The sequence below is a fragment of the Filicampus tigris genome, chromosome 20, assembly GCF_054856515.1.
Source record: "Filicampus tigris isolate MCC_2025a chromosome 20, RoL_Ftig_1.0, whole genome shotgun sequence".
NCBI lineage: Eukaryota > Metazoa > Chordata > Actinopteri > Syngnathiformes > Syngnathidae > Filicampus > Filicampus tigris.
Window position 1 is genome coordinate 5,491,321 of NC_141236.1, and position 20,354 is coordinate 5,511,674.

General features: G+C 42.0%; 1 protein-coding gene across 3 annotated transcripts in view; it reads right to left on the reverse strand.

Moving 5' to 3' along the window:
* emilin1a (elastin microfibril interfacer 1a) overlaps window positions 1-20,354 on the reverse strand; it is a 33,005-nt gene that overhangs the window by 3,279 nt on the left and 9,372 nt on the right. For all 3 annotated transcript variants that reach the window (XM_086018895.1, XM_086018894.1, XM_086018893.1), the window contains 10 exons: window positions 10,002-10,118; window positions 6,880-7,049; window positions 5,752-5,851; window positions 5,545-5,653; window positions 5,228-5,401; window positions 3,116-4,393; window positions 1,483-1,897; window positions 473-598; window positions 361-378; window positions 133-267 (listed from right to left, as the gene is read on the reverse strand). In XM_086018895.1, the coding sequence (XP_085875021.1) occupies window positions 133-267; window positions 361-378; window positions 473-598; window positions 1,483-1,897; window positions 3,116-4,393; window positions 5,228-5,401; window positions 5,545-5,653; window positions 5,752-5,851; window positions 6,880-7,049; window positions 10,002-10,075 (2,599 nt within the window). In that variant the 5' untranslated portion in view covers window positions 10,076-10,118. The remainder of the gene's footprint in view (window positions 1-132; window positions 268-360; window positions 379-472; window positions 599-1,482; window positions 1,898-3,115; window positions 4,394-5,227; window positions 5,402-5,544; window positions 5,654-5,751; window positions 5,852-6,879; window positions 7,050-10,001; window positions 10,119-20,354) is intronic.

Genomic DNA, 20,354 nt, shown 5'->3' on the forward strand with positions numbered 1-20,354 from the left:
AATTCTGATGTTCAGTCATAAAATGATTAAAATAAAAGCATTTTCTAGGCAGTTAAAGGTTTTGTAATTTGATTCGACTTGGGTGTAGTGGAGTCATCTAATAAAAAAAAAATCAAAGATGCTCATTCAAACCTGTTACGGGGTTGTAGACGCCATTTTCATTGACAAACACTTTGTTGAATGCAATGGTTCCTACGCCCCTCATCGGCTTGGTGAGCGCCGCGGAGAAGGAAAGTCGTGGCACATGGGCGTCAGACCCTGCGAGACCTGATGGTGGGGGCAGAGACGAGAAGCGGCAGTTTAAACGCGTGAAACAATAACGGGAACCTTCATGTAATGTTTACTTAGAACGACACGAACCCTGTTCACCTCTGAGACCTGGAAAATGAGATTAAAGGGAAAAATAACGAGTTAGTATGTCAAACTCCGATTAAGACAAACGATTTAACTGGCTAATCATTTCTCGTACTACCTGGGGGTCCAGCTGGTCCTTGTTTGCCCTGTTCACCCTGAGGTCCCACCATTCCTTGGGGTCCCATAACCCCCTGGGGTCCAGATTGCCCTCGCTCACCTTTGGGGCCTGGTAGACCAGGCGGACCTAGAGCAGAGGAACAATTAGGCTAGATTCACACTACATGGTCGAAGTAACATTTCGATTTCTTTTCTCCTATGTGGCTCAATTTTGGATAAGAGTCAAGTGAGCGGTTTGAACGTGTGAATTTTCTCCGAAGACTCAAAATTGACCAGTGGTGTCAATCTGAGTGATTGACTGGTAACCAGTCCACAAAGCCAACTAGGATCAGGTCAAGCTCACCAGTGACCCTGAACAGGATTAATGGTAGAAAATTAATGGATGGATGATCACGGAAAGAAGGAAAAAAAAAAAAAAAACACTGACTGAGAACCTTCAAATTGAAAACATTTAGTGGTGCAGTAAACAACCCCTTACAAATAAGTCATGCTAACAACTACAGTTGTGGTGCTAGCTTAGTATTGTTAGCGCTGCTATTTTGTTGAAGCTGGGTATGTATTCTGTGGGACTTATCACAAATATGCACTTTCACAATCGCATACCTTTATGAATGGCCTGTGAGTGGTCAGAGACTTTAAGTGCTTTGGGATTAGTGAAGTGAGGCTACGTTCAAATCTTGCTAGAAGTTCTATGACTCCCCCTTGAAGTGAAAAAAGACACTTCGCAGCATCTTTACTGATAAGCGATGGCTCAAGGGAGATTCCTGCAACTTTTGCTGTATGCAAAGAAAACTGTGAGCTTTAACCCGGTGTGACTAAGTATTTCACCCTGATGTTGACTGAAACTCCTATTTGACACAGTGCAGATTTTTATAGGCTCTTAAGTAAATGCTTGACAGGCCAGATTCTTTCTTTGGTCTATTTTTTACATTCGCCGACTGCCTCCCATTAACCAGGCTTTATATCTTGTCCAAAAGTCAGATCCCATGCCCTGCATCCTCGGAGTCTTACCCATGAAATCCTGTCGTACGAAATCATGGAACTCCTTCGCCAAGTCTAGCAGAGAGGAGTTCAGCCGGTGTATTTTGGAGTGGACTTTCTCCAGCTGGATATTCTGGATATTATCAATCAGATGTCCTTGAGATGTGACCGTTACATTGAGTTCATTGACACAGCTCCACAGCCCGGACACATGTTGGTTCAGGCCCTCCTTGATCCTTTGCAAACTGTCCGAAAACGAGTCGAAGCGTCCGCACAGTCCCTCAAGCTTGGCGAGACGACGTTCCAGGCCATCGCTTGCCCGTCGACACTCCCCGACTTCCGTCACATAGTTACTCCTGATCACTTCAACGTCTCTGCCGAGGCTGCCGAATCGAATGCCGGAGTCATCGACATGCTCGGCCAGATCATTCTTCAAATTGTCCACCTTTAACAGAGAACAGACATGCTAAGAGTGTGCTTTCGGGATGATGCATAGTCTATTATTCTATAGTTCCATAGAGACGCATATCAAAGCCAAAACAAATCTTTAAGTCCATAAAGCAAAGGCATATTTTCGTCCATACACTTCAATGAAACAACACATAAAACATCCTAGCAGCAATGACGCTGTTGCCATAAATGGTAGCCAATGTTCCATTCTCAAAGGTTATTTAAAGTTGAATAATACAGTGGTTCATCAGGGGACGATTTAAGTCTTACAGTACAAACTCTGACTGACTTTCTAACATTTAAGCAATGCTATCTCAGGCATTAAGTTTCGGTCCAAACTTAAATAATAGCAAATTGCGTTAGCTTTGTTTTGATTAGGTCTTAGTTGTGGTACGGTTTATGTGTATAAGTCCAAGTTATGCTCTTCTGTGACTGATAATCACTTGACAAGTTCTTTATGCTTTTTAGTGAACACCAATGCCAGTGTGCAGATTTCCAGAAAACAGATCGTAAGAAATTTTAAGTAAACTTGCATTTACAGAGCAAAAAGACATGGTCAGATGTCAAAGAGCTAAACATGAACATAAACATGTCAGTGTTATAGCATCATGCCTTTAATAATTGCCTGATCATTTTAGTGTGCAGACGTTAATACAAGCACCGCACACAGCTTTAAATAGAGCTACGCTAGTGCTAACAAGACAAATTATTTTGGTCCAACATTAAAGGATGTCCTCAATTTATGACAACATTCCGTTCCTATTGTAAGTTGTAAGCGATGACCTATGCTAACATTATACGAAGTGCTACACCCTGTGCGGTTTCATCTCTCCTTGTATGTTAGCATGCGTACGATACGGTTCGCTCTGTGGTGTGCGATACAAATATACATTTACATTTACGGCTCAGCGTCAGAAAACAGGTCAGCCGTGATTGGCCGTTACCTGAGCCCTGAGCAGTTGTGATGTCATTTTCAGTCGGCAGAAGTGACAAAATGAGATGGCTAAAAACGAGTGGATTGACTCTTATTCCACAAATTCAGTATTTTTCACAATGCTTTGTTTCAACTAGTCGGCTTGCATAGAACATATTCTTGAAAAAAATATGTTTGGGTTGACTTCCACTTTAAGCTAATTTGAAGCTATAATGTACAGCCGGTTGCTTTCAGGCTACAAAGAACAAGTATCGTCATAGCATTCCCAATTCATTTTACCTCGGAATGGATCCTGTCGTTCGTGTCCGTCAGATCGTCGAGTGTGTACCCATGTGTCTGTATGGTCGTATCCATGTTCTTCAGAGTGTCATTAATGGAGTGGAATGTGACCATGACCTTAGATAGCTCTCCTTGGATGGACTTCAGATCCCCTCCTAATCTTCCATTGTGGTCAGTGTGACCGTCCAAACGATTCCTCATATCATTGATGTTGATTTTACACTGTTCGCTGCTCTTCTCCACTTCCTCCCCGAGTCGCCCCACCTCTTCTTGGAGGTCCGAGCACACCTGAGAGCACACTGTTTCGCCCGAGTCCATCTTTCTGCGCATATCGTTCAGCTCGGTCTGACACTTGTTGAGGCCCGTTGTGGTGGAGTTGGCGAGCAAACGCAAGTCTTCCTCCACGTTGCTGCAAATGGAACAATCTTCCCAATCCTGGCTTAGTGTTTCAACCTCCGTGACTATCCGGTTGAAGTTCTCACCGTCCTTGCCCGTTACAGCAATGATCTTTTTGACATCATCTGTTAGGTTAATGATCCTGTCTGCCAGTGAGTCACCTGACACAGACAAATCGTTTAATCTGGTGTTAAATTTCTGGATTTCCCCTTGGTTAGCCACAACTCTCCATTCTAAGGTTTTCACAGTGTCTTCACTTCCGTGGTCTTTTCCGTTGCGCCCACAGGTGTCATTGCACATTTTTGTCGTCGCTATTAGACGTCGGTCCAGGAAGGTTGTGACGTTCTCTAGCTGGCTTAAACGTCGACTGTGGTCAGTGACGGTGTCTCCAAGAACAGCAACGTCGAGCTCCAGCTTTCCGATTTTGAAGCTATGATCATCCAGCTGACTCAGGACCATGTTTCGTAGCTGCGTGACATCTCTTTGGACGCTGTCCTTCAGATTGTTGCCAGTGTTGGTACACCTTTGCTCGTTTTTTCTCACTGTGGTGTTCACCCTCTTCTCCAACTCTCTCAGTTTGACGTTCATCCGGTCCTCCGTCACCCTCCCCTTTCCTCCCACGCTTCCGGCCAGCTCCTTATCCAGTCGCCCTTTAATGGTGTCGCACTTGCTGGAAGTGGAGGTGACTTGGACATCCAGATGTGACAATCTCTTCTCCAGCTCAGTGACCGCGTTGCAGCACGTCTGGGACTGTTCCGTCTCACTGCGAATGATTTGCAGGCTCTGCCTAAAATGTTGGTCCATAGAGCTGATCAGCTTCTCAAGGGCTTTCACTCTTTCTCTGTCCTCCACTTGCTGCCGCCGCAGATCCTCTACGCCAGCCTGAATACAAGAAAATGACAAGAACTGTTATTTCCATTGTCACAGTGCCTCACATGGTCTGTATGGTGTATGTATTGTCAGTACACTAAATGTGCTGATTCCTTTTAAGATATCGCTATAATAGACGATTCGATACGGTGTTCGGTATGTTAGGCGCGAAAGGATTCAAGGACGGTTGAAAGTGGAACGATTCGGTTCGGTTCGACTCGGTGGGATTACGATACTATGATGCAATTGTACTCTTTTGTTGTCATTTTACACACATTTGACTGAAATTTTCAGTGCTAAATGTGCTAACTGCTTCTAAGATATCGCTATAATAGACGATTCAATACACATCTCCATTCATTTCATTCGGTTCGATTCGATGCACTCACACCTTTTAAATCAACGGTTTTCCGGTTCAAATCGTTTTTTGTTGCACCCCTAACATTGACTATACAAAGTGCATTTAAATTTTTGGGGGTCAAACTGATTTTATTACCTCTAATACCGAAACCGATGTAAACTGATGTGAGGAGCACTCACAGGCAATTAACAGGCATAAGCCTTTCTGTGAGGAACCATGAAAGGTGAATGAGGGCAGAAGTGACTCACTGTTTATGGAGAGGAAAGTTATGGCTTTAAATGGGTTTATACAGTCACCCTCTGGGGAAAATAATAGCAGATCTTATCACACTTCTAAACATTACTTTACACGACCTGATAGCAGAACGAGTACTGATACTGCAGCAGAGTCACCTGAATAAATAAGCAGGTTCTAAAAAAAAAAAAAAAACACCTGATGCTAATCTGATCCTGGCATTTATTTATGTATAGTCCATCAGGCGTCACCTGGCAGGCAGAGCAGGACAGAGTCACCCTTCTCTCCAGCTCGGTAAGTATTTGTTCCTTGAGTGTGCTCAGCTGGTTCCCCCGGTGTCCTCCTCCTACAGCGGCTCCATCCAGGTCATTACCCCCTCCGTTCTCTAAGTGGTTGTTAATGTTGAGCAGGGTCTGATCATGGACCTGAACAAACGCACCAAATCACCAAGTTTATGCTTGTATTAATTATGCAGTGTCCTTTGTCCTTTATTTTAGGAGGGGATAAAACACAGGTATTAGTGGATAGTATAAGAACGCAATACACAAGACGTATGCATATATTTTACCTGCGTCCTATTATACAGATGGTCGAGCTTCGTGTGGATATTGTTGATCGTTTCCTTCATGTGTGGTTGGGCTGAATCAGCTGGTACAATAGCTCCGTTGAGCACTGAACTATACGCGAAAATAGTTGACATTACTTTGCTTATAAAAGGCACAAAGTTAATTACACGTGGCTCGAATGCAAAAAAAATAAATAAAAATTCACATACAACTTCTTGTTTAAATCATGAATGGAGGTCTGTATGTTGTGGAGGTCTTTGGTAAGGCCGTTGATTGTTTCCTCCAGCTGTCTGACCTTTTCACTGTCACCTGTGTACAAAGAAAAAGTAAAACAGGTTTTGGAAGACTGCTTGCATCATGCTCAAGTGGCTTTTTTTTCTGCATGTGCTGTTTCGTTATTGATTGACAGTAACTAGTGGAGGACAAGTGTTTTCAGAAAAGATAACATGAAGAAAATGTGTGTGGCTCATTGGTGTCTGGAAATGAAGTGTCATGAAAGTATTCAATGATGAACGTATTTGGTGAGTCCACCCAGAAAAATTGTTTGGTCCTCCTTTCCCACTAAAAGATCTTCTATGCTTGTGGTAAGACTTCCTGAAAAAAATTCTTTGTCTCAGAATTTTCATCCAGCCAAATCTGATTTTTACTCCCCCGGGTTTGTTTGGTTTGGTCTTGTTCAACAAAATGACAAAGTGCGTTTGGTGTTTGTAAGTAAGATTCCGACATGCCAGGAAGTTATTTTGGACTTTAGTTGCGATTGTGTGGTTTTGGCTTTGCACAAATGCCGCCTGGCTCTGTGTGACGATTTTCCACTGGTTTTGATAATAGGCCGCAGATAATGGAAAGTATTGCATCATGTCTATGCAAAACAAGGGTGCGTCATAAACCGCAGCATTAAATTTACAATTATAGTGTTTGATTACTAATTCTTCTCTCAGAGAACACTAAACTCTTGATATGTAACATATGTACCATATGCTATAGTAAAGAAAATTTCACTCCAGTTGGAGCTTAAGAAACTTAAAACCAAGCAGTATTTTTTTTTTTTGGTACGTTTTTGAAATTATATCACCATTTAGAGGAAAAAAAGTATTGTACTAATATAACCAAACCAGTAATGGACTAAACTCAAACCTAGTAAGCAGAGGGGTGTTTTTCTTGGCTTGCTTTGTTTTTTTTTTTACAAGCTACGACCATGAATCTACCTGTATGATTATGCCACAGTGGTTTAACAACATTTTTTTTTAGAATATATGCTGTGTGCCTTTTACATATGATTGCTGTCATTTGTTTCGATGACCCATTTTGCGCAAGTTTGACATCATGCAGCTCATTACCACTCTGTCCGCCGCCTTGTGTGTGGCCTGTCTGTGTGACATGGGGTCGCCCGCCGTTGACTGGCCCCTCGTGACAGTCCTCCCCTGAGTATCCATGGCAACATTTCCACTCCATTTCTGTCACCATCTTATAAGCCACCTTGTACCTTGGCCTCCTGTATGTCCGGTACCTGAGAATTCAGGGAATTGACTGATGAACAATAAGAATATATTTACAGTATGTTTTTATGAAAAATGGCACTTCTAATCATTGCATGTGGAAGTCTGTAGATTAACAGTGTGCTTTAAACTCAAAGGATTTTTTTATTTTATTTTTTGCAATAATATATTGTACATTGTCTCTAGTAGGTCTTCTGATTATTGTTTGTGGAAAAAGAATCAAGCAGATTAAGCCATCCGTTTTTATGATTGTCAGGGCGCTGCCATTTGGTCTCGCACTGCCTTCTGCTATCGACTGAATTGACTGAAATATCCCTCGGGCTTGCTTTGTGAATGTCACGGCTCACCTGTTCTCTGTTTTGTCACGTGACGTTTGCAATGCGAGCCCCGAGGGCACTTTGCATTTAAATTTCAGTCAACAGCAGAGGGCAGACTAATGCGGGCAAGTAGAACATGTACCGATAATTGAAAAGAAATTGTTTGCCTTGAGTTCCGCTCTAAGTGCAGATTAGGGCATGTGAGCTTTTAAGGAGATGACATCACTTTGAAAAATTAGATCTGCCTCTTGCTCATCTTCGATTTCACTGGTCCTAAAGTATATTAAAGTCAAACCCATAAGTGTTTGGGTTGCGGCTAATAACAGCTCACTCCACCCATATGTGCCGCATGTTGCGTTTGAATAAGATGACTGCTGTTACACATCATTAAAATAGGCAAGGCTTTTGTTGGCGCAGAACAGTACAAGTCTGATGTGTTCTCTGTATATACACATTAGATGACAGGTGGAACCACTCAGATTTCAGAGTTGTAAACATTGCCTGCTATTCTTGTTTCATTCCCCAAGAAATCAGCTATTTTTAGCCACGACTACAACTCTATGTCTTGCTGGCAGGAGTGAGTAGAATGCTTATCTTGGCCAGCCCCCCCCCCCCATTAATTTATCATTCCGACTTGTGATTGATGGTCATGCACGTCTCAATAACGAGGCAATCATGAGCCCAGAATTGGCCGGAGGTCACAACAAAGGTTTATGGCAGCAACTCCAGGCACATTCACGAGCCTCGACTGTAATTGTTTAGTAGGTTGCTCCCTTTGTATGCCTCTTCATAGGCGGCTCTCAAAAATATCATATGCGCAGCCTTTGCTACGCCATGGAAAAGATTGTCATATTCCAGTTCTCTGCGCTGAGAGCGTGAGAAAATGGGATACAATGTGCTCTCAGAGGAAATATAAAAAACAGCTAGAGAGGTGGCGGGTGGAAGAACAATTACAAAAAGGACACGTGAGCAAGACTGAGATTGTTTTCCAGTGCGCCACAGACTAGATGGTGATGGGCGAATGGACGAAGCTCCCGTCCGCTCCATTCTTGTCATAGGATCAAGGGGTGAAGCTCAAGCCAGTGTCCACAGCAACATGGTTATTACTTCAATAGAACAAAAACAACAGGAGGGTTTGCTGAATGTTTTCTCACTGCGCAACATCCGTATTTGGAGAATCTCATCAAATCCATCCCATCTATAGTCAATTTGTTCCTCGACTGAGGACACCGGATATTCCCTGGTCAACACAGTAATTCATGCGTGGGTTCGAATACGGCACTTCATCACTGAAATCAAACCCTTGCGGTATGAACATGCGCAGAGCGACATTTTGGCAACACACCAGGATAACCGCAAGCGAGCACCTCTCTGACCAGACTCTCTTGAAAGATGGTTAGAAAATAAAACAACGCTGAGTGAAATGAGTATCCTCAGACAGGAAGGGGCAAGACGGAGCCAAGAGACAGAATACAAGCCGGCGCAATAAAAGTCAGGAAGTTAATGAGGAGAGTGCAGAGAATACAGCGGAACGCCCCTTAGGCCGCACATGTAGGAATTTTCAGGAAAAATGAGCAGTTGCTTCAAACACATGCTCCATTCAAACGTGTGCGCCAATCACGCCGAAAGGTGAATGTAACGTCTCTAATTGGCTTGCCTTCTCTACCGCGGTGGTGTGAGTTGGCAGTCAAAAAGAAGGTAAAATGTGTGGTAATGTGATTGGAAGGAAGACCCAACACCGGCCGTAATTTGGATTTTGACAGAAAAGTTGATTGAACAGTAGACATGGTCAGGGACGTGCGGGGACCAAAATTTGGCGCGAGACAAGGCTAATGCTAGATAGATGGTAGATGAAAATCATGAAAATTTGATTTAATTTGAAAGTATATAGATTTCATTCCAAAGTACAGTACTATATTTTTAAATTCCCAATACGTGATTTAAAGGAGGATTTAAAAAAATAAAAAATACAAACACTTTTTGTCGTATGTTAAAACTGTATGACAGGCTTCGAACACAAACCGTCACCGTTAAGTGAAGTGACGCTACATTCAAATCTTATCAATTTAAAAGCTGCAAACTCCCCGTTTAAAGCAGAAGTCAACCCAAACATATTTTTTTTCATGAATATGTTCCCAGCAGGCCCACTCGTTGAAACACGGCATTCTGATTAATTTTGCATTTGTGGAATATAAGCCAAGCAGCAAAATGCACTCGTTTTTAGCCATCTCTCGGGGCGGCAATTTTTTCTTCTGTCGACTGAAAATGTCATCACAACTGCTCACAAGGACCAATCACGGCTGACCTGTTTTCTGAATCTGAGCCCTGATTGGTCGCTGTGAGCAGTTGATGTCATTTTCAGTCAACAGAAGACAAAATGGCCGCCCCCAGAGATGGCTAAAAAACAAGCGGATTAACACTTATTTCACAAACGCAATATTTATCATTACAACTGAATCAATTGTTTCTTAATTTCTATGTGTTCAAATTCTACTTCTAAGGTGTTTTTTTTTTTCAGTTTTGGCCACGGAAAATATTATTTCTTGTATTGTAAATTGGCATCTGTAATGGATTGCTTATTTGACTTGTGTGTGTGAGTGCATATGTGTGTGTGCGTGAATGTGTACATGAGTAATAGGTACTTACGCCACTCGAGGACATTGGCCCCAGGTACAGCGTTGGTAGTCTGGTTTGATATATGTCTCCACGCCATCTTCCATCACACAGCTAACAGTGCGGGTCACCACATAAGCACACCAGTTCCTATGATACCACACACACACACAAAAAAAAAAAACCACAGGCTGAAGGAAATGACAAATGATGAGTGGCCCTATTTACCATACACATAGTCAGGCCTGATGACAAGGCTAGTCTTTATTTTCCAGGAAACAAGAAAAAAAAATCTGAAATATGGACAAAATTATTGGGACAACTTGCCATAGCAGAGTAATCCATTAAAAAAAAAATATGAAGAGTGTTGGCACTTGGTAGCACAGTGCTCTAGCGGTGTTCTAAGGGTTCAAGACTGGGCTCTGACCTCGGTGTGGGGTTGGGCAGCAATCTGCCACCTTGCTTCTGGAATAATCAGCCTTTGTCAGCCACCACAAACACAGCTGCCGCTCAACTTTATCACATTCTGAGGTTGGTTTCACTGGGTGCGTTTTGCACTTTCTTGGAGAGGGGAAATTTCTCCATCAGGAGTTGAAATGGAACACAGACAAATGGAACAGGGGACATCTAAAATGAGACAGCTGCAATAAATCTAAAGTGCTCGGTCTGGTCCCTCTGTACTTTCGCTGTGCTTTGGTCATAGTGATTCAGTGAGCTACCTCTAGCAATGTATTATCCCGTATTACGGACTCAGCGGTGGAAGATAAGCATCAAGTTCGCACTGTTATCCCATTTGATGGAGAACAGACAGTGGCTTTCATATAAATAATCATCTTGCTTTTCCCATTTAACAGATACATTTTATATACACAGGCATACAAGTTTCTCCATCTTTGGAGTGTCTACAGTAGCACGTTGTTTTTCCTGACATTTATTTTTCCGTCTTCCCATCAAGGCCCTTGAGCGCCATCAAATTCACAGGAGGAGCATTTATATTTGGAAGATGATGACCGAATGCACTAAACTGGCGTGTCTGGCTACGTTTGTGTGTGAGAGAGCACCTGGTGTATGCCCTCTGCTAGAAAGAAAGCACAGTGCGTTTGTTTACGTGCAGCCCTGCGTGTGTGTGTTTGCTGTTTAACAGGCGACACCTTTGGCCTTCTTCTCACTCTTAGCAGAGTGAGGTCAAGCATTCCATACAGTAATCCAGTCAAGCAACATTAATGCAAAAAGCTGGAAAGAAATCGCTCTGATGAAAGTCCCTGAAAGAATCTTGGCGTCTATTCCACAAGTGTATAACGTAGCGGAAAGCATAGTCAGAGCCAGCAAGGGCTTCTCTGCTGGCCTGAAGTATCACAAGCACCGATTACACACATTTACAGTTGCAATTTCAATTTTCGCATTTGCTCCATGAAATTGTATTAATTTATTTCCAACAGTCTATTCTCTTCATTTCGTAGTATTTCTCTTGGTTGCTCTTCTTCCAGTGCTGGACGTTAGAATTTTTTTATCCAATCAGATTTCCACCTCCATGTGTTGCCAAGTCGATAAAATAATCTACCTCAGGTCTTCAGACTCAGTGGCCGATGCAACTTCAACTATTAGCAATGGGAATCAGATTTCAAATGAATCCTCACAGGACCACAGTGCTGGCCCTCGATAGCATCAACATTTTTCCGTCCTCTGATCGGAAGGTCAGAGGAAAACCTGTTATAGCTTTGACTCAAAAAAAACATTTTTGTGATGTTAGGCAAATATGGATTCTCAACTGTAATAGATGATGCGCAATTCATAATTGTAAATGGGATTTCACTTGTATTGCGCTTTTCCATCTCCAAGGCACTCAAAGCACGTCACAATCGGGAGCAACTGGAGGTCACAAGGGCTGGGGATCAAACCCACAACCTCTGGGTTGGGAGATGACCACCCTACCAATGAGCCATGCCTCCCACATTGTGTACTGTTACTGTATGTTGTGTTTTTCAACTGTATTGATGGTTTCTACAATTGCGACGCGATAGTGGTGGTAAAAGGTGGACTGAAGATGGGCAGGTCCCAAATGAAACTCAAATAAAACACGAATTGGACTTTTCTCAGAGGAAAAAAAAATTGGGGGGAGGGAAAGAGTGTGGGCGTGTACGTGTGTGTTCGCCACTGAATGGCGCATTCAGCAGTTAATCTCCCTGTTTTCCTTTACTGCCTCAGCCACACAGGAAATGATTGCCCGCAAATAGTGTACATGTGCAGGATGCAAATACTGTATTTGTTTATAAGTACAGTGCTGCCTTACTGTGCAACACTTTTAGGCAGCCTCGATCTTTGTTACTTCTTTGACGGTAATATTGAATTAAATAAAAGGACAGACTGCTCGCAGGATCGCGCATCTCCATTCTACTTTTTGGGGGGCGGGAGTATGTACTAAGGCAGTAAACATTAAATTTTGATGAAGATTTGTCTAAAAGCACAGATACAGGGAGCTATTTATTATCAGTAAATATGGTATTAAAGAAAAAGTTCATCCTCCATAATCATGAAGGCATTAATCTTTTGTCAGTCATCCTCCATGAAACATAAAGTAGCCTTCTAACAACCAAATGAAAATAAACACAGTGCTCCATGATTTTTTCCCCCCCTTTGTTAACATTTCACTCTTAGGGGAGGCGTGTGCTCCACTGAGTGACATTCTAGTTATATATGACCATTATAGAATTGCTAAAATAACAAATATAACGGTGGCAAGACTTTTGCAAAGCACTGTACAACAGTTGTCCCCAACCACCGGACCTTGGCCTGTACTGGACCGCATGGGTATATTTCAATATATATATATATATTTATATTTTGTTTTTAGCGGGGCGTATCTGTAATATGATGTTTCACCTTGCGTGCTGAAGAGGGGTAATGTGCTGATGTTCACGAGAGAAAGCACTCCCACGTCCGGCATTCCCATCCCATAGTCTGGAGGACGAGAATTTTTTTTTAAAAAAAGGACGGACTAAGCAAGGGCGGAAGTGGGTTTGCGTCCGTCCTTGTAATCGTCCCTAACCGGGTCAAGTACAGACGGATGGGTTGTGTTGGATTCTTTTAATAAGAAAGACCACTGTTCTCTTCTGCGATACCAACGGAACCGCCTTTATTAACTACCTGCACAACACTGGAGTCCTTTTTTTCCCTTTACATGTGAATTCCCTGCAATAACATTGTACTCAGAGGCATAGTCTGCCCTCTAGTGGTTCAACACATGTAACGAATTGGATGGTAATGGGTTACGCCACAGGACGCCTATTTCACTGACGAGTAAAAAGGTGGATAGCAATTTTGTTTTGGTTACTGTTAACATTCAGTACACACCTTGTCCCTTTGCATGCAAAGTATGTCCTTGTCTGGGACACCTCTAGAGCGTAAAAATCTCTCCAAAACGTCATTCATGTTAGTGCAGTACACTTAAAGCTACGACACGGAATAATGCAAAAGTTTTGCAAGAAAACACAATAGTACAGTATTGCATTATAAATCAATTTTAAATATTGTCGTGATGTCCCCTTGCGAGCTCTGTAGTCTGGTGACCGACGGTGGTTGTGTTGGCAGCTAAATGCTATCTTGGGTGACACTTAACCAAGTTGTAAACAATTCAATCCACAAATTAGCCAGCTAATGAGCTTTAAATGTTTGAATTAAGAAACCTCGGCTGTGAGCATCCATCCCACGGCGTCATGCACAGACGCTTTATTTTTTTTTTTCTTTGATATATATATATATATATACAGATTTTTTTTTTTTCCTGCGATGGGACAGACGTTTACGGATGGGGTGGCAGGACGATTATTTTTATGAATAAGGACGGAGGGACGATGAGGCAGGGTGGCCCAGATCGGAGGACGGACTGGCGAAATAGGGTAAAGTGCCCATCTCTGATAACAAGTAATAAGTTTTGATTAAAAAGAAAAGAACTCACAAGACAGATGCCTTCAAATGGATACTGAGACTATTCATACCGACACATAAATCCATTCAAACACAACTCTCCTCTTCTTCTATGCATTCAAACAGCTCATTTACCACTCAAGCAGACATTGATCTGTGAAATGTCCCTCAGACAAACATCTTTTTGCTATTTCCAGGGTCATAACTCAGCATGTGTCAAACAATTGCACCTGTTTCAGTATCCATAAAACCCACCTCCTTGTTAAACAGCGGCCAAGGACTGTGGCTTAGCACTCCATGGTGCAGTCACAGTCTGACAGCTCAACCCACACATACCCGTCTCTCTTTTGGAGACCTTTTGCATGGAGAGCCGCGGGTAAAGCCGGAATGTTTTAGTGACGACAGAGACCCAGAGGGCAAGTGGGAGCGTAAATGAAATGGAAAAAAAAAAATGGGGCAATGAGGCTTAATACTTAAACAAAGAAATCACTCAGCGGTCCCTTTTGTTGCGAGACCTTTCATTTGCCCTCAAGGGACGGCTTTGACAACAACTTCAATGAGCTCTTTGGGACCCTTCCCAAGGAGGTGTGCCTCTATGTTTGAACTCTGACCCCTGGTCAAGCATCCCTCCAGTGTCGTCGTAAAGGTATATCCCTATACACACAGACATATACACTTGAATGCACTCACTCGTGCTTGAGCGATTGCATGCGGGCGAACATAATGGCACAACACACATTCTTCCGACGTGGCTGTGGTTTAAGCGAGCACACACACACACACACACACACACACACACACACACAGACCATTCTCTGTTTGGACTTGTTCCAAAATGTAGGGACAGCATGACTGTGTAAACTTCTCTTTGATTGTTTAGCCTGGCAGTCACTAAGATATACAGAGACGATCCATGATCCTGCCATTTGCTTTAGCATTGTCTACACATGCATTGGGACATCTGTGGGGGGGGGGTTAGTGGGAGTGCTTTAACTTGTAACCATTTATGGACAAACATGCTTATAAATACTCGTATTGGTTGGGCCTTAACATAAATAATGGCAAAGGTATTACTGTCAGGTAAAACATACACTAACACAGTTGGAAAGCGACACACTTTCACGCAGGAGTGGGGACTCGAGTCAAATGACGTGGACATGACGTATACGCAGATTCCACTTTGAGTGACTCCGCCATATTTGATCCACGTAAACAAATGCACGTTAACTTAATGGAACTTCATAACGCCGCAACCTACAAAGTGCATAAAGTTAGTACCTTCTCAGCAGATTGCCACCAAAACAAGGCATGCAGTTTTTAAATATGATGATTACACGTTTACGCCCACATGGAGCATATTTCAATATTTATCACCGCAGTAACAATGTCGGATTCATTAGTAGCTATAAACACCCATGTAAAGGTTAGATCAATGAAAAATATTTGAGCACTTCACTATAAGTTGTAAAAGAGAAGGACTTGACTTTCGACGTTCTTCAACCAAGGAATGGCTTGACTCGACCTTGCTTCAAATTTGGTGGCAGCTCGATTTGACTTTGCTTTTTTTCTACAGTACAGTTTTAAACTCGAAGGTTATGACTTGAGACTTTCTTGCGCCTAGCACATATTTGACTTACTCCCACCTCTGCTTTCATGCAACGTAAAGGTAATCCAAACGACAAGGCCCAAATTGCAGCGAATGCTGTAAGCCGCGCTAATTCATTAACAACAACTGGGGCTGCAATAGACGCTTTTTCCCACATTTGTACTCACTTATATAAGAAGATTTGTCAACTGACCTAATTTGCCGACAATCAAAGAGACTAAATTTGGATGCTTTCCAAGGTTTGGCCAAGAACAGGAAAATCCTATTACTCTCAAATTGCCTGGTAACATTGCGGTGCCTCCTGGTATGCTGTCCCTCTAGTCCTGGTCAGTAAAGTAGCACACTACATTGCACTTTGCTATTTATAGGTTGCGATTCAGAGATCAAAGCACTGACGCATACAATAGTGAAGACAGATTTCTTACTGTCGGATAAAAGAAAGGTAGTACGCCTTGCTTGAAAAAAAAAACTTCTCAATTGCAATAAACATGTAGCTAATATAAAATTATGATGTACATTTTAGCTAGCTAGAGAGATAAAAGGTCAGGATTGCAATCTTAAATATCGATACAGATAGGCGTCAGCTCACCCACGACCCTTAAAGACGGAAGTCAACCCAAACATATTTTTTTTCAAGAATATGTTGCCAGCAGGCCCACTAGTTGAAACAGGGCATTCTGATTCATTTTGCGTTTGTGGGATATAAGTTAAGCAGCCAAAATGCAAATGTTTTAAGCCATCTCGGGGGGCGGCCATTTTGTCTTCTGTCGACTGAAAATGACATCACAACTGCTCACAAGGACCAATCACGGCTCAGATTCAGAAAACAGGTCAGCCGTGATTGGTCGTTGTGAGCAGTTGTGATGTCATTTTCAGTCGACAGAAGACAAAATGACCCCCTCCAGAGATGGCTAAAAATGAGTGGATTAACACTTATTCCAAAAACGCAATATTCATCAGAATGCCCTGTTTCAACTAGCGGGCTTGCATGGAACATATTCTTGAAAAAAAATGTCTGCAATGACTACCCTTTAACAATTTAAGCGGCATAGAAAATAGCTGGATGGAATCCTGACATATGTGGTCAAAACCGAGTCCGGCCGAGTCATGGGCCTGTGATTGTGAGATGAAATAAAACAATAGCCAATCAGGAAGTGACCTGATGTTTGTGCAGTTACATACGTCCATTTTCTGTGTAGTTAGTCAACATGAAAATCTACAATATACGGATTCGTCTTCTTGTTGTCTGGGATGATACGGCTGCCGCTCACTGGCCTCTAGTGTTGCTCTGTTTTAATTTTGCGTAAGAGTCCATGAGCCAGAAGAGAGCAGCAGGCCTCTTACAGCTGGATTCCAACAACCCCGCAGCTCCACCCGCACACTTCATCACTGTGGCCCTGACAAGAAGCTGTCCTGTCCGACGCCTGCTGGACGTCTTCACTTCATTCAAGCACCTTAAGCACTTACAGCCAACTAGACACATCTGTCAAAACACATCATTTGAGTTCAAACAGATGTCCGCGGGTCAACCTGCATTGCATTCTTCTCTCTCATCTTAGTTTGCAACTGGTGTATTTTGTTCATAGTGACTCAGCCATGCAGACCCCTCATGGCCTACTGGCTTCACAACAAGGGCACTGGCTAGTCCTTTCTGTTACTCTGTGTCTCTTCCTTTCCTTTATAACTTTTCCACCATCATGCCTGCTTGGATTCTACTAAATATTTTCCGGACATTCTTCTAGTTTATTTTCCCCCTCTTCTTTTGGTCCTATCATCCCAATTTGGGTCTGCTTGGACTTCTGTATTCTGACTCACTCAGAATCAATGTTTATCTCGGCTTTGCTCATCTCTCAGGCGTCTCTATTTTGCTGTTCCATTTCCTTGGCCGTGTGCTAAACACAAACCACAGAAATGACTTTTCTTTCGAAATATGCTAAAGGTAAGACATTTTGCATTGTGACCTTCAGTCCAAATCATTAGACCGCAGTTGAAACTAGTAGCTTGTCAACTGTACGTGTGTATATACTATATATATATATATATGTGCGTATATGTGTGTATAGTAGAGAACCCACACAAGCATAGGTTCCAAAAAAGAGGCCCACCAACCATGTCGCATCATTCAATGAGTCAAAACAGCAGCAGCTGACTCCTGTGATGTGGAGAGAGAAACCTAATAGAAGCTCATATTGCGGGAGCTCAACCTCTAGGCGCTTTGCTTGTGCAGACACACACGCGCGTAAACACACACTAAGTGCAAACATATGGTTAGCATGAACACAGCTGTATACCACATGTAATTCTGTAAACTGTCAGTCATTTTGTTGTGGTGCATGTATACGTTTTATGATCAAATACGCACACGTGCTTATACTTAGAGTACAGTACACTCCTTGACTGCCTCAGTTAAAACCAATCAAGCCATTCATTTACACACAACATGGACAAATCAAACCAAAACTGCACATCCTCACCCTCGGGAAATAAGCTCTACAACATGCTAATAACTTACGACTGGGCAGCAGCAGCAACACAAAAGGCATACGAGTGAGCTGAATGATTCCGTAAGCAGGGAATGTGGTCGCCATTACAAAATTGTAATTATTTAATTTAAACTGGAACTGTTGACATAAACATTGAATTGAACTGTTATAAATACAGTACATTAGAGCCTCATTACAAAACTCTTTGTGAACCAAAACTACTTTTCCCCATTAAAATAAACGGAACTAGAACGAATCCCTCAACCACGGCATGTGTCCAGCCCTTTCAACGAAAGTTCACCGGTTTAAAAAACAACAACACAGGCTTCTTCTCTGCTCACGTTTTGAACTCCAAAGTTTTGTTTGACTTTCGAGACATTATTCACTTCAGTGGCTTTGCACTTAAGAGGTTCCATTATGAAGGCGGTCATATATATTCTGCCTCCCTGCATTTCATCAACCTTCCCTGAGGACACACATCAACTTCTTCTTGTCTTGAAACTGATGTTTACCAGAATGATAAACTTCTAGCAGAAAGGCCAGTTGAGCACTTTCCTGGCCACTGAAAACAATGTGGTCGTAGAACGGAGGCAGATTTCAGTTATATGACCCCTATAAAACGTCTCCAGTGGATCCCCTGGATCATACACCTCTTTGCATCCATCAATCCATACATCCATTCTCTATACCGTTTAATCTGTTCAGTGTCGCAAGGATTTCGTTCTAATCCCAGGTGACTTCAGGCAGCGGGTTCATTTCAAGATGGACTATTCACTCTTCTATGCAAACGGTCACCGGGTGGCAATTGAACCAATGTTGCCTGTAATAAAGTCAGTTAAATGTACCACTACATCATCAGTGACTCTCATGAGCATTAGGGGCAAATAAAAATTAACCACCACTGTGGCTATTTGTGCCACAAAGGCGGACTGGTGAGTACTGCAACACTCCATCTGATAGGGTCTGTGTTTGAATTCCACCTTGGATTTTTAGTTGTGGAGTTGGTATATCCTCCCGCTGCTTGAGTGCATTTGCTCTGTCTTGGTACTCAAATTAAAAAAACTTGCATTTTAAGTTAATTTGAAGACTACTCTCCAGATCCCCACGATCATCAATAGGATAAGTGGCATAGAAAATGGTTGTTGTTTTAGTCAGCACTGGGAATGAGTAATATTGTGATCTGTCCCACCTTTCACCTTAAATCAGCAGGGTTACACTCCAGCTTGCCCACAGTCCTGAACAGGATAAGGAGCATTCACAATGGATGGAGAGATGGATGGATGGATGGCTGGATGGATATTTCCTGAGAAACTCAGGATTGAAGCCATTATTCTTTCTACAAGACTGGTGGGTTTTAAGACTATGAACTCATTTAATCCCATCAACTCAACTCAACTTTATTTCTACATCACTTTAACAACCGCAGCTGCACCAAACTGCTATACAAGAGGAAAGACACTATGAATGAAATCACAAATTACAAAAAAAAATCAGATTATATTATTAATAATCAGTTTTTGCAGTCACTCCTATAAGGTCACATAAGCACATGAGTAGACCATCTTACCAATGGGACATTGGACATTGTGATTTTCTAGGAATATTGTAGAACTGATCATTTCAAAATGTAAACCGTGGTAGAGATGTTTTCGAAATCAAGTGTTTCATATTGATATTTATCTGTTTCTTACTTATAAGAAATCATTAACATGGTCAGTGTCGTTGCATAAGCAAATACTGTATAGTCAATAATTATTATTGCATATACTGTATTTACAGTACTACAGTAAATACAATTTACTTTAAACTTCAAGAAGACTGCATTATTTTTGTATACCTCCCTACCAGAGCTAATTAAATACATTACATACTGTATGTACAGATTGTACTGCAAAGCCGCAGTATACTGAAGAGCTATATTTAAAAAAAAAAACAACAACATATAATTGAATTAAGTTTTCATTAACACAGTCATAAGGATGAATTGAATAATATTATTGTTACAATTTTTTTTTTTATTTAGTTCAATGATTCCCAACCACAGTGCCTCAGCACATTAATGCGCTATGTGTACGCCGTGGGAATTTACCCAGTTTTACTTCATTGGTCTGAAAATTATTTATTTACTACAAATATTTATTTGTTGATATATCTATGCCAGTAACATATAGTGACAGACAGAACAATGAAATACTCTTCCACAAGATGGCAGAAGGAACAGTTAACCTGGGTATCCACCTGTTGCCATTACACCAGAATAGCTGCGTTCGACTAAACAGGCTCCAACTTCAGACTGGGAAAGTAACTTTTTGAGTAAAGTGAAACCTGATCATCATTGCTTTAGTATACCTGTGCATACTCTTTTTGTGACAC